We start from the raw sequence: 13,401 nt of genomic DNA, 5'->3' as shown, positions 1-13,401 counted from the left end.
TGTTCACACTAGTACCTGACCTGCAGACTTTATTCAGATTTCATCCAGTGTCCCACTAACACTCTTTATAGCAAATGAAATAAAAAATTTGGGGTCCAGAATTCATTTAAGGTAATGTGTGTATTTAGGTGAACTTATTTTCTCTCAAAATATTTGAAGAAATCTTAAATCTTCTCTCCTTTGAAAAAATATATTTATTTACCTGTCAACCAGATGATCAGTGGGTCAAAAGAATGTCTTCTAGAATATTCACCTGTGCTCATGGGGGAGGGGGCATAAAAATAGTTAAAACAAAATCTATTTCATTGTATTGACTCTCTGCAAAAAACAAAACAAAACAAAAAACATAGGAATTTATTAGGGAAGATTCACTTTCCCCGGCTTTTCAGAAAACGTGCTGGAGTGTGAGGAGCGGTGGCACTGCTCAGTTTTGTTGGTTGGGCGGGTGTGAAGTGATAACCTGTCTGCCCCATAGCCAATGCAGAGTTGCACATGTCCATCCTGAGAAAGCAGACCTTGCATTTCTTCTTTCTTCAGACAATGGTCACAGTAGCTGCACTTTCTTTCGCAGATGTGGTGCTGGAAAAAGCCATGCACAAGTGCATCTTAAAGCCCCTCAAGGGGCACGTGGAGGCCATGCTGAGGGACTTCCACATGGCTGACGGTTCGTGGAAGCAACTCAAGGAGAACCTGCAGCTTGTGCGGCAGAGGAACCCCCAGGAGCTGGGGGTCTTCGCCCCAACTCCTGATATTGTGGACGTGGAGAAAATCAAAGTCAAATTCATGACCATGCAGAAGATGTATTCACCGGAGAAGAAAGTCATGCTGCTGCTGAGGGTCTGCAAACTTATTTACACTGTCATGGAGAACAACTCAGGTGAGTTGCCCAGGCTTCTGGCACTTCCCACCAGGGCCAGGGATGTGGCCGGGGACACGTCAGGCTCTCCGATTCCCAGTTCCTCTTTGTTTTGATCTCTTGATTTCACCAAGCAGCTCACAAAAAATACAAGTGACACGCTGGTGTCTGGCAAATTGGTCACTTGCAACAGATGGGTATTACCAAGAAGAGGTAGCGGTTGAGGCAACAAGATTCTTGTATGATGCCAATTTGTTAAAGATTTAGTTCAGAGCAGTGGATGCGGCTTCAGTCTCTGGAGACTGAAGTCAAATCCTAACTCTGTGAATGAGTTCATTAACTATGGGGCTTTGGCTCCCTTAATCTACTTCTAAACTGAAGTTTCTATGCCTGTCATTGAATCTGATCCTGTCCTTCATAAAGCGGGGATTAGATGAGGCAATGCAGGCATAGACCCAAGCACGATGGAAATATTAGCAATTATCATTACTACATTTTGGCCAGTGAGGTTTTGTGTCAATGATCTACGTCCAGCATGGGTCAAACACGGAGCACTTAATAATGATAATGACTTCAGTACAACCATTTCATTGGTTCTCCCTTATCTGCTGAAGCAATGTCATTGAATTCACAAAAGAATTACATGGTTCAAAAGTAAGTCCTCGGATTTCCTCAGTTCTGCTTCTTATAGACCCAGGAGTCACCATGATTCATGGCTAGTGATTGGACCCTGCATAGTACTGGGGTTTCAGTGAGCCTGTGATTGACTTTTCCTCTAAGTAAAATTGCTTCATGGAAAAGCAACAGAGAAAAAACACAGGCTGTATTAACCACCACTTGGGTAGATGGGAATGTGTGTGCACTTTGCATATTGTTGGGCAAAGACATTAAAATGTGAGCTCTTGAGCCGGTCGTGATAGCATATGAACATCACCTCTGAAATTTGCAAATATATTTCTCGTACAGGAAGGGTATTTTCTGCAGTTCACACAAGCATTTGTATAAGTTCTAAAATGGTGTTGGTGCAGGATTATGCTCTTCTGATGCACAATTTCTCAGCCTTAGCACTAATGACATTTAAAATGGATAATTCTTTATTGTGGGGGCTGCTTCCTGTTTGGAGTTTATCGGCATTCTGAATGTCATTTGCACCCCACCCTCTAATCATGACCAAAAAAAAATGTCTCCAGACAATGCCAGATTCCCCTGTGGGGGGGCACAGTCACCCCGAGTTGAGACTCACTTATATAATGAAAAGTAGCAATAAGGACTAAAAAAATTTTTTGCCATATATTAATTGAATGTATCTATTTGACATATACTGAATTTGCACATTTAAATAAATTAACTGTGTGCTCACATTGAACAGAGCGCAGTTTTTTCCTGGTCAGAGTTTGGTCCTGTCATTATGTTGATGATTAATTTCCACAGAAAGCAGTGAGCAACACAGTAGAATTCACAAAGGATTAACATAGTAAGTAGATACTTAGTAAATGTTTTATAATACTACTTGCTGAAAGTTAAACTATTTGCAAGTACTCTGTTCTGTTGCATAACTTGAGGCGTATCATGAAAGCATGGAGAAAATCTTTCATGTGTCCATTGACTCGCAGACATTTCATTCTGAAATTGTATGTTAGGGCTGGTCTCTGACATGAGCAGCCAGGAGGGTCACAGGCTGCATAGGATTCCAGAAACACCCACCCCTGTTTATGAATAGCACATTTCCCCAGATGACTCCTAGCTATCTAATAAAAGCAGTACGCGTAGGCTATGAAAGAAAGAAATGTTGGTAAAAATATTCCCATCTTCCCCTTTCTTCCGATCCCAGGGAGGATGTACGGAGCCGACGATTTTTTACCAGTCCTGACCTACGTCATAGCTCAGTGTGACATGTTGGAACTCGACACTGAAATTGAGTATATGATGGAGCTCTTAGACCCATCGCTGTTACACGGAGAAGGTAACAATCGCTTGAAGCCATGGAAGGAACTGGGGTGCCTTTATTTTGTTTTCATTTTTTTTTCTTGAAGTGAAATTCACATAGCAGCAGATTAGCTATTTTAAAGTGAACTATTCAGTGACATTTGGTACCTTCACAGTTTTGTGCAGCCCACCACCTCTCTTTTGCCCCCCCAAAATAATAGATTTTCATCACCCCAAGATAAAACCCCATGCCCATTCAGCAGTCATGGGGGTGCTTTTTTGACATTGTAATGGTTAACTATGGTTTTAATTTCTTTTTTGATTTAAAAGAATGTGCTGACTCTTTTCTAATTATAAAAGTAATTCATATTCATTGTAGAAAATATGGGAAAGTCAAAAAAACTAAAAAACAGAACCCAGCCATAAATATACTTCATCGAGATTGGTTAATTGTGATAAAAAAAATTACTCAATAGAAAAAAAATGCCATTTCTAAAAAGAAATGGTTTCCTTAAGGAAGAAGGAAGGTATAAACCTTTATGAGAGAATATGTTCACTACCAGAAGAATATCCTGTTGTTCTATCAGTGAGACGGATGAAGGCTGGCCTTTTGTTTTCATCTGTTTAAAAAATTTTGTTCTCAAGATGAAAACAGCATTGATTTTCTTTTCTATTTAAATAATTATATCTGCTCACTGCTAAAATACAAATGCAGCGGAGTAAAGTTGCTTTCAACTTACCTTGTCAGTTCAGTCTCCTTCTTGTACCTGCCTGACCCCAACATGTCTTAGCAGAAGTTCCTTCTCCTTGCACATTGGTTAGGTATTTTACCCTGGAAATAAATGGGATGTTTGTCATTGTGGTGCACAGCCTTGAAAAGCAGAAATAACTGGGGCTCTTATGTGAGCTTGTCTTTTTAAAGGAGAACGAATCAGGGTCTTTGCATTGTGAATCCTGTTAATCCATTTTCATGAGCCCAGATGGCCCCTGAGTGGTGAATTGTTGCATAGAACTGTTTTTGTTTTTTGGTTTTTCTTTTCTCTGCTGAGTTTTAGTCTGGCCTTAAGTAAAAAGGTCCATGTGCTGATTGGATTCTGCAGGGTATGTGTCATACTGGGATTTTCCTTCCCTGGAGGGAAACTGAAGTGCATTGTCACCCCCAGAATGTATCTCTTAACCCCCTAAGTCCTCAGTGCTTGGCCTTTTTTTCGGAGGGTCTGTCCTCCCTGGAGCCCCCAAGGTACAAAGTATACCCTTCCCACTCCTTGAGGGATAGTGCTTACTCAGGATTAGTGATGAATATATTTTCATCCTATCCCCCCACCCCAGAGAGATATAAATGAACTTCTTTGATCCCCTTAGCCTTTCCCCCGTTTACCCCTCCCCTCACTAATATTCATCACCCTGGAACCAGACATTCCATGATGAACCCCCAAGATCCTGCCTGGAGCTTTCCTCACCTGTTCCGGGATTTAACAGGAGAAGGGAAAACGTGTGGTTTTGTCCAAGGACCAATAGACGCATACCTTAGTCTCCATGCCCTGCTTTCCTTTCTTCTACTGCATTATTATTACAATTTCATATGCGTCTGGGCGTTGTCTTAGTTGTTGGGAGCTCTAATCATGCTTAATTCTAGGAATGAGTATGTCAAACTCTTGGGACTTTGGGGAAGGGGCATGTCAGTTTCACTCAGAAAATTACCATTCTGTTGCTGACAATGTATACTTAGGACAAACATATGCTTACATCTTGTGGCCCGAGGACTGAGACAGCCCCTTCCTGCCACCCGTCCCAGCGTTTCCCCAGAGCAAGGCACTGCCCTGGGCACCGTGTTGGTGACAGATGGGCAGGTGGCTGTCCTCACCTCCAGGAATCACATAAAAAAGAAAGACGAGGACCCAGAGAGTGAATGTTTGGAGCCGCCAGTGAGCTTGCACTTAAACTAGAACCCGCCTCCACTTACCGTCTTGGGCTTCCTGGCTTCTTTCCTTGGGAAAACAGGCCAGCCCAGTCGGGTTGGCTGCAGTTACAGACCCGGCCTGCACGTCAGGGACCTGAAGCTCTGCAGACCCGGGGGGAAGACATGCATTACCAACCCAGCCCTCTGCGGCCTGCCCAAAGCCCTCTTTGGTTTTTGGGGCAGCAGCCCACGTCTCTTTTCTGCTGTTTAAGCAGGTAGTTTCATTTACGGAAAAGGCGTCACAGAATCCCTCTTAAGTGCACTGCTCTTGTGTCAGGGTTATAGTTTTGCTGACATGTAACCCTTCCTCTAATTGCATCCACATGTTTCAAAGTGTGGTCAACATTGGGCTCCCAGAATTTTGAGTTTTCTCCTTAGTGCCCTGGACAGATCAGAGCTATGGAGTCTAAAATTTGACATCCAAAGGGAACACCCTCCCTCCCAAACTTGACTGTAATGGTCCCTCCAAGCCCTACCTCCAAAACTGACACCTCTACACAGCCTTATGTGAACGTTTAAGTCCCTGCTGATCGCTCTTGAAATCCTCTGTGTAGCATTTAAATTCTGTACCACCGAGTTTCACACTCAGCCATGTGCTGATTTGTTAACAGGGCAAATATTAAAAAAATCAGCTACTCAGAACTCTATACTAACGTGTGGGAGGTTCCATAGGGAACTTGCACTCAGGTGGTGGGGACTTTAAGCTGTTCAGGGAACTCGAAACAAGTATCCTGTTGTGTGCATGGGACCTGTATTGCCCAGAGTGGGCTAGGTGATGCTACACTAAGACATAACCCCCCATATCTCCATCAGTGACGTGAAAATCACAAAGGTGTGTTCCTTTCTAAGTTACATGTCCGATGCAGTTTGTGGGGGCTGTGTTCATTTCTCGGGTGGTAGACCAGTTGCCACCTCAAACACTGTCATCACTTGTTGACAAGAGAGAGAGTCCTTCAGAGTCTTGCATTAGTGGCTAAACGCTTTGACCATGAACAAAACTCATTTAATCACAACTAACTTGGAATCCTGCATGAATAAACCCACTATACCTGTTTGCTTTAATAAATCCATAAACTTCTGTAAAGCAGGGACTCAGATTCCGTTTCTTAAAACCTGCCTCCTGCTCTATACCTGGCTTGGGCTCACAATAGAAATTCAGTAGATATTTTGACAAAAGTGTCTCTCAAGTTAAAATATGGGGAGCCCAATTAGGGAATTTTTAATAAACATTCAGGGCGTCCCCTAGTGGTCCACTAGCGTGGAGCTCACCAGTTCACCAAAGGCATCTAATTATAGTTGAGGACCAAGCTGTGAACCCACTTATATGCATCTCAAGGTGTTGCGAGGCTTGTAACACTCACTAAACACAATAAATCATTCGTTAAGTGCACCCACTTGCCTTCACTTGTGAATTAGTTTTTCCTAAATGTCGTGTTACATTAGCCCCCAAGTAAGGGTAAAAAGGGAATCAGGAAGGAAGAAGTTTGAAGAACCCATGTTATTGCGAGCACACTCGTACACTGTGCAGTTCTCTCAAAATGTTTAGTTTACTTAAAATTTAGGAAATACTAATTCCTAAAAGAAAAGCACAAAAGTAAGTATTGCCAAGAGATGTGGGGACTCCTGCTCAAGAAGTAAATGATTCTAAGCCTGGAGTGCTCGACTCCACTACCCTCATGTGTCTCCCCGCCTCCTTCAGGCCTCAGTGCCCTGACCTTTCCCGATAAAGCACTTTCACAATTGACTGAAATAATCTAGAGATTTTGTATGTCTCACCCATGAGAATGGAAATTCCGGCAGTGAAAACGGGTGCTGTTAGCCTGGCCCGACGGCGCCCCCTAGCGCCGACACAGGCCGGGGGTCCTCCAGTACATCCACAGGATGGATGGATGGATGGAGGGAGGGAAGGACAGCAGAAGGTGGGAAGGGCGCGAGCTTCTGGTCCCACAAGCAAGTGCATATGGAGACAATAGGAAGCATGGCCTCTGATTCTGTTGCCCCCATCTGTTATCACCAGAGTTTAAATCCCCGGACAACTCATTCTTTCTGCCCTTCCCAGGAGGTTATTACTTGACAAGCGCCTACGGGGCACTTTCTCTGATAAAGAATTTCCAAGAAGAACAAGCCGCTCGGCTGCTCAGCTCAGAGACCAGGGACACCCTGAGGCAGTGGCACAAACGGAGAACCACCAACCGGACCATCCCCTCGGTGGACGACTTTCAGGTACGTGGCTGGCAGTGGCAGCTTGGGTCCCGAATGTCACCCTACCCTCCGGGGAGGCAGTGCTAGCTCCCACAGCTCACATGGCTCGGGGCGCCTGAGGTCCCCCCTTTGTCAGATCATCCGGGGGAAAGGGATATTTTCAACCACTCTCTGACCTTGTTGTTTCACTTCTCTGTTTTCTTTGAATTAAAAAATAAATAAGTAAATAAATAATACATGTGGGTTTGGCCCAAGTTTTGCTGCCCTTAAGAAAACAAAGTCAGATTAAGTCAAGATTTCTCCCAGAATGGTCTGCATGGATGCGGAGCATCTGAGCACACAGGAAGTCAAAAAGAAGGAAGCCCTTGGCACAGGCAGTGGGTATTTTATTTTATCAGATCGGCCGAGTGCAACTGGCACTGTTAGACCTGGTCTCCCTGAGAAGAGGGAGAGGTGATGTCTTCCCTATTCTTTCTTTTTCTCTCCCCGCTCCCCTCAAGACGGAAGACTCCAGAATCTCACGGGCAGCATCAGCTCCTGCAGCCAGGTGGGGCCAGAGTTTCAGAGTAAGCATCTGAAACAAATCCTGCTTGGATCCCCATCCAGAGTTTTCCATGGCCACGAGCTGGAAGTGTGGGGTTCCCAAAGAGCTGGGTTCTCAGGGACGAAAGGCAGTTTAAGGCAGTAGACTTCTTGCCCAACACAACTCTTGATTTGCTCATAGTCAGTGACATTATGAATAAGTCCGCAAATGTCTTTGAATAGTGTTTTCAAAGTTTCGAACCAGATTATAAAACCTGACTAGGTTTTGTTTCTGTGTGTCATGTGGGGAATTTCCAAGCAGGACAGATTAGTCTCTATGTCCAGAATCACCTTCCTTGCCTTTTTGTCTTCTCGATGCTGTGAAAATACTCAGAGGTTCAAAGTTAGCCCATCATGGAAAGGCAAGATCAGCAAGTCTTTCTCCAAGATAGCACTGTTCTCAGAAATACATTCCCAAGAGCATAAATCTAAAAAGAACGCCTACTGCACTCCCACCCCCACTCTCTTAAAGGGGTTGTTGAAGAACTATGCACGTGTTAAATGGTTTAGCATATGCAGGCTCTTGGGATACTGTGATATTGGCTGGGTGTCAGGAAAATTCCTGAGGTCCTACAGCCTCTGAGGAGAAGAACAGAAGAAATGAGAAAAGCTCATGTTTCCATCTATCCGCCTGCATCTGGAGCTTCTAACCCGGGGCCCCCAGATTCCACAGAGCTCCTCCCCACTGGCCTTTCTTATCCAGGATATACACACCTTCTTAGAATATAACCCAAGAAAGGAATTGTCTGTCAGTGCTCAGCTCAGTTGTAAAAGCAAAAATGCAGAAGCAAAGCTCTGCTTGGAACTCCTAAATCAGGGTCACGGACATGCATGATGGTCTCCTCACTTTGGAGAGATGGCACACCACAGTGGTGAAGACTCTAGAACACTGGATTTCCCACTCATGAGCTGTGTGGCCTGAAGCAAGTTACTTGGCTCTTCTATGCCTCAGTTTCTTCTCTGGTCAACTGGGGATGGTGTAGACTTCCTTACCAAGTTCTCTTCAGGCGTCAGTGGGTTAATGCAGACCAAGAGTGTGAGCCAAGTGTTGGGGGCAGTGGGATGGGAGAGGAGGGGGTTGGTAAAATGGAACATGCATATACTCTAGGGTGTTCAAATTCAAGATTGTCAGAGCCCTCTTACACGTGCAGAGCTCAGTGTCCTTCCCAAGGGCCTTTCCTTCCACCCACCCAGTAAACCCTCAAGGTAACCACGTGGGACTCTGGGCCGAGAGCACCATTTCCCTTCACTCCTGAGCTGGGGCGCCAGATTTAGGAAAGGGAAACGTATTTGTTTTCTGTCTGGGCATTCTCAGTGTTATCTGGTCACCTCATTCCTGGTGAAGTGGAAAATGAAAAGGATCCTGGAGAGCCTGGGATGAGCATAGGGTTCTTGATAGCTCACCCGGGCATGGCGCGTGTGAGGTCACAGGTTGACGGTCCGTCTGGATGGCAGGTGCTGGCGCTGTTCGCAGAGCCCCGCCTGCAAGAATTCCCTTTCGTTTCCCTGCAACAACCCCTGCCCTCAGTCAGCTCCATCCCCAGAGCCTTGTGGCCTAGTTTTTCCACATTGCCGTCCCCCTGGAGCCTCAGATGAGGTTGAACCACCTGGAACTGCCACTTGGGGAGGTGAAAAATGGTCAAACATCAGCAGTCTCTTGTGGTCCCGGGGAACATTCTTGCCTTTGTTTAGGCGTCATTAGACGCCTAAGTAGTCCAAAGTGAGCCTAGTACATGCTCTTGTGTCCTCGGGTTTTAAACGTGACTTCTGGTGCGGGCTCTTTTGCTGGTTGGTTTACTTTTCAGGCTGGGGATAAACCCAGCATTGAATCCGGTTCCCACCCTTAACCGGAGCTTTCTTAGCCTGGCTTTCTGGGGGACTTCCTGCTCCTTGTATTTATTTGCAGCACATCAGAATACAGCCACTCAGTCCGTATAGTTCTTGCCTCCATTGTCCAAATTCCAAGCAGCCTCCTTCCTCCCACCCGAGGCCTTGCGTCCTGCTGGGGCTGTCCTGGGGGGCCCTACCACAGAGCCAGAGCTGGGTGCGGCTCACGAGTTAACCTTGCCCTTGCACCGTCGTGCTGGCTTATTGCTCTGACTCGTTTTCTCTTCTGATTGGTCTCCCACATCTCTCTACCTGCAGAATTACCTCCGAGTTGCATTCCAGGAGGTCAACAGTGGCTGCACGGGAAAGACCCTCCTCGTGAGACCTTACGTGACCACCGAGGACGTGTGCCAGCTCTGTGCCGAGAAGTTCAAGGTGGGGGACCCTGAGGAGTACAGCCTCTTTCTCTTTGTTGACGAAACATGGCAGCAGCTGGCTGAGGACACTTACCCTCAGAAAATCAAGGCTGAGCTGCACAGCCGGCCACAGCCCCACATCTTCCACTTTGTCTACAAGCGCGTCAAGAACGATCCTTACGGCGTCATTTTCCAGAATGGGGAAGAAGATCTCACCACCTCATAGAAGAGACGAGACTCCCCCGTGGTGCATCCAAAGGGGGGTTAGGAACCTTGCCTTCTGGCTTCCACGTGCTTGTGCTTGAAAAGCAGTCAGTCACCTCCTTGGGGACCCCTCGGTTCAGTGACTAAGCCATCCACAGGCTGACTGGGCCAAGGGCGTCCTTAGCCACATTGCCCAGGCAAGGTAGCTGAGGTTCATGAAACGGTAGGATTCTCCTTCAGAGATGGAAGAACTGCATTCGATAGTTTAGGTGTCCTGAGATTGTTTGCTACCGACCCCCCAGCCAGGTTCTAGGTTGGCTCACACGTACGTATATGTCCGGAATAAACATTTAGGGTGCAAGCTCTTCAATTCAACAGCAGGTGTTTGCCAAGCCTGTCCGATGCAGTGCATCAGGTATGTCTCAGTTCTGTGGATGGCTCTATCCTTTCTTCCTTCCTTTCTTCCTTCCTTTTTCTTTCTTTTCTTTGTCTTCTTCTTCTTCTTTTTTTTTTTTACAAAGAGCCTTTGTGTTTTTATATATTTCATAGAAATTTTTATAGCAGTTGCAGGTAAACTGTCAGGATTGGTTTTTAAAATATTTTTGTAACTTTAAAATATTCTATAATTATGCATGTGATTTTAACATTTAATATTCGAAAAGAAATCTCTTGCTGGATTTGAGAGTATCACATTTTTTAAATGTCTCTCTTCTGTAACTGGATTTTTGGCAACTTTGTGGGGAAAGACTGCTGGATTTCTTAAAGCAATGTATTACTGACACTGGCCACAGAATGCCTTTGGAAATCTGATGTACTGTTACCTTGTTCACGCTCAGTGGTATTGTGCTCTTTTGTGTGTCGACCAAGTGATGCTGAGGATCAGGAGAGAAATGAATGTAGAGAGAGGTCGAGAGAGAAAAACAGACTCTTAACAAAGGACTAATGGGTGAAGTCTGCGGGTTCAGACTCCTGGAAGGAAGTGGTAAAAGGAAATGGAAGGATCCACTTATGCTGAAATACTGTAAATATGCAGTGAGATTTGGCAAAATCTGTCCAACGTTATTTGCTTTTGGAAACAATTTTGAAAACCCCCGGAGGAGGGGAAAAAAAATAAGGATAACACTCCCCCTACCTTTTCCACATAAATCAAAACGAACAGCATCAAATTATTTGGGGGCAAAAACCACATGTGTATAATGTGACTTCCATTGAGTGAAATAAGATGCTGTTTGGAAAAGAGGTCGTGATGCCACCAAAAAGCCCATCTGTGTTATAAGAATGTATGGTGAAGTTAACTTTATGTTTTATGAGACCTGTTTGGGGGTGCACAAAGTATGAGGGTCCTGTATCAACGTGACACAGGTACTCACAAGAACACGTTATTGTACTGTGTAAAGATGCATTGTCATCTGATTTGGTTGGCTTTGTACCTTGTACCTTTTTTAGCTTTTGCTGTACATCTAGAACCCTCAGCACATACTGTGTTGTACTTCCTTTTGTAAATGATTTTTTAAAATGGAATTTTGCACATAATACATTGTAATACTGTATGATAATCATGTGTGAAGATTTTTGAAATACTGAGTTGTCCTTTTCTTTCTTCAAAAAGCAGAAGATAATTATGCGCCACCTGGTGTTATGCAAATCTGAAATGCACACCAGGGTTTGTGGTGAGACCATCCATAGACAGGAAATGGAAAAGTCTGCATTTTTGCAGGAGCCCATATACTGATAATGAGGCAAAAATCCAGGAGCAGAAGGAAAAGATAGTGTTCCAGTCTGAAAGGATTTCCAGTGTTATCTAGGACAGTAGGTGGCTTCGTTGGACCTAGAGAAGAATCACTGTTAATCAGGAGGGCCCCACAGACAACCCCCCACCGTTCTTACGTGACCTCTGAAGTGCCCTGTTCGAGAGTTAAGTGCTCTTTCAAAATTCAGCAGGGCAGGCGCTCTTTTTTGCCACCATTTTCCCGTGCTTGGAATTATCCTGGCAGAAAACAAGTGCTTGATAAGTCCTTGACTGAACGAACTTTTCTAACCCATCAGTAGGATGGATACTTAAAGATCAGAACAACAGCTGAATTAACTGCCTGCTTTTTATATTTACAATGAATTAAAAATGGGGACAGTTCAACCCACATAGCTGTCCTCCCCACCCTCCAAATTCAGGTCATTGTTCTGGTCCTTAGAAATCAGTGCACAGCAATTTAAAGCAAACCTCAACATCTGAATGGGAGGCAGCCTTCAGTGAGATTAGAGAGAGATCAAAATAGGACAGATTCGTGTGAGCAGAAGAAAACATCACAAGACAGCCCCTGGTTTTGTCATTGGGCAATGCTTCCCTGCTAAAATTACAACATAACATGTGTCTTGACTTTTTTCCCCCCACGCAGACATTTCTCACTTCTCAAATTGCCAGGAAACAGATTTTGGTGCAATTTGGAAGGAATAAGAGGAGAGTAAAAATACACATGATGGGTGGAGGGAGAGGAGAATGTATTTCCAAATCTGAAATTATGTTATAAAAATTGAATGTTAGCCAGAAGGAAAGATTTTTTTTTTTTTAATGTTGTGGGCACTGCCAAAGATTCCCCCCCCAGGGACACAGGATAGAAATAGAAACTTAATAAAGTAGTTCAGTATTATGTGGAAGTTACAACTTTAGATCTATAAGAAAACAAAAGGCAGAAAACACAACCATGAATGCATTCATTCATAAATGTGACTTCGCTTCCATTGGGCAGCTCCTACCTTCATTTCGAAGAGACTAGAAAGGAGAGCTTTCTGGTTATTGACAGCACTACCTGGTTACTTCCCGAAAGTCTGAGAGAAATGGCTCAGTACATGGGACACAGGTTTTTTTTAATCACCTGGCCGTATCTGATAGGAAAATCCTAAAAATCATCATTTTTCAGACCATGTTCATGATGATGAATTTGAAACCAAACGTGTTCCTGGTTATTTAGTTCACCCAAACCAAGTTGGAAATATGAAAAATGTATACAATGTTGCAGATTCATCAGTGGTCAGTAAGAACAAAAGGAAGAGGTGGAGGGAGGAGGAGACTATCTGGTATTTGTGTCAGAGAGTAGGTTTTTATTTGAAAAAGATCTATTTTTCTCCAATATCAAAGGATGGGTGGTAGATGGCACAAATTTTTCCCACGTGAACACCAACTTTGCCAGGAGAATGGGCATGGGAAGGTTTAAAAGTATTCAGAAAGATCTGGTGGAGGTTTAACAGAGTGGTACCCATTGTCTGCCCTCAAACCCCCAACCCAGTGGGAAAATCTCCATTTTTGATTGAACCCAGGCAGTTGGGGGAATGGGGGCAGCTTCTTGTCTCGATCGTAAGATACTCTCCTACCGTGGAAGATGCCTGAATTCTGAGACATGCCACACAACAGACATTTATAATTGCATTACAGA

The 13,401-nt window shown here is 44.4% G+C and overlaps 1 protein-coding gene across 4 annotated transcripts in view; it reads left to right on the top strand.

Moving 5' to 3' along the window:
- RIN2 (Ras and Rab interactor 2) overlaps positions 1–11,529 on the top strand; it is a 239,885-nt gene extending 228,356 nt beyond the window's left edge. For all 4 annotated transcript variants that reach the window (XM_028123720.2, XM_028123718.2, XM_028123721.2 and 1 more), the window contains 4 exons: positions 572–877; positions 2,688–2,819; positions 6,802–6,965; positions 9,672–11,529. In XM_028123720.2, coding sequence (XP_027979521.1) covers positions 572–877; positions 2,688–2,819; positions 6,802–6,965; positions 9,672–9,995 — 926 coding nt within the window. In that variant the 3' untranslated portion in view covers positions 9,996–11,529. The remainder of the gene's footprint in view (positions 1–571; positions 878–2,687; positions 2,820–6,801; positions 6,966–9,671) is intronic.
- The last annotated feature ends 1,872 nt before the right edge of the window (positions 11,530–13,401 follow it).

The sequence above is a fragment of the Eumetopias jubatus genome, unplaced genomic scaffold (genome assembly GCF_037043125.1).
Source record: "Eumetopias jubatus isolate StellerSeaLion01/CBP00866 unplaced genomic scaffold, mEumJub1_p1.0 scaffold_9, whole genome shotgun sequence".
NCBI classification, from domain to species: Eukaryota; Metazoa; Chordata; class Mammalia; order Carnivora; family Otariidae; genus Eumetopias; species Eumetopias jubatus.
This window is presented reverse-complemented; position numbering and strand designations above follow the sequence as displayed.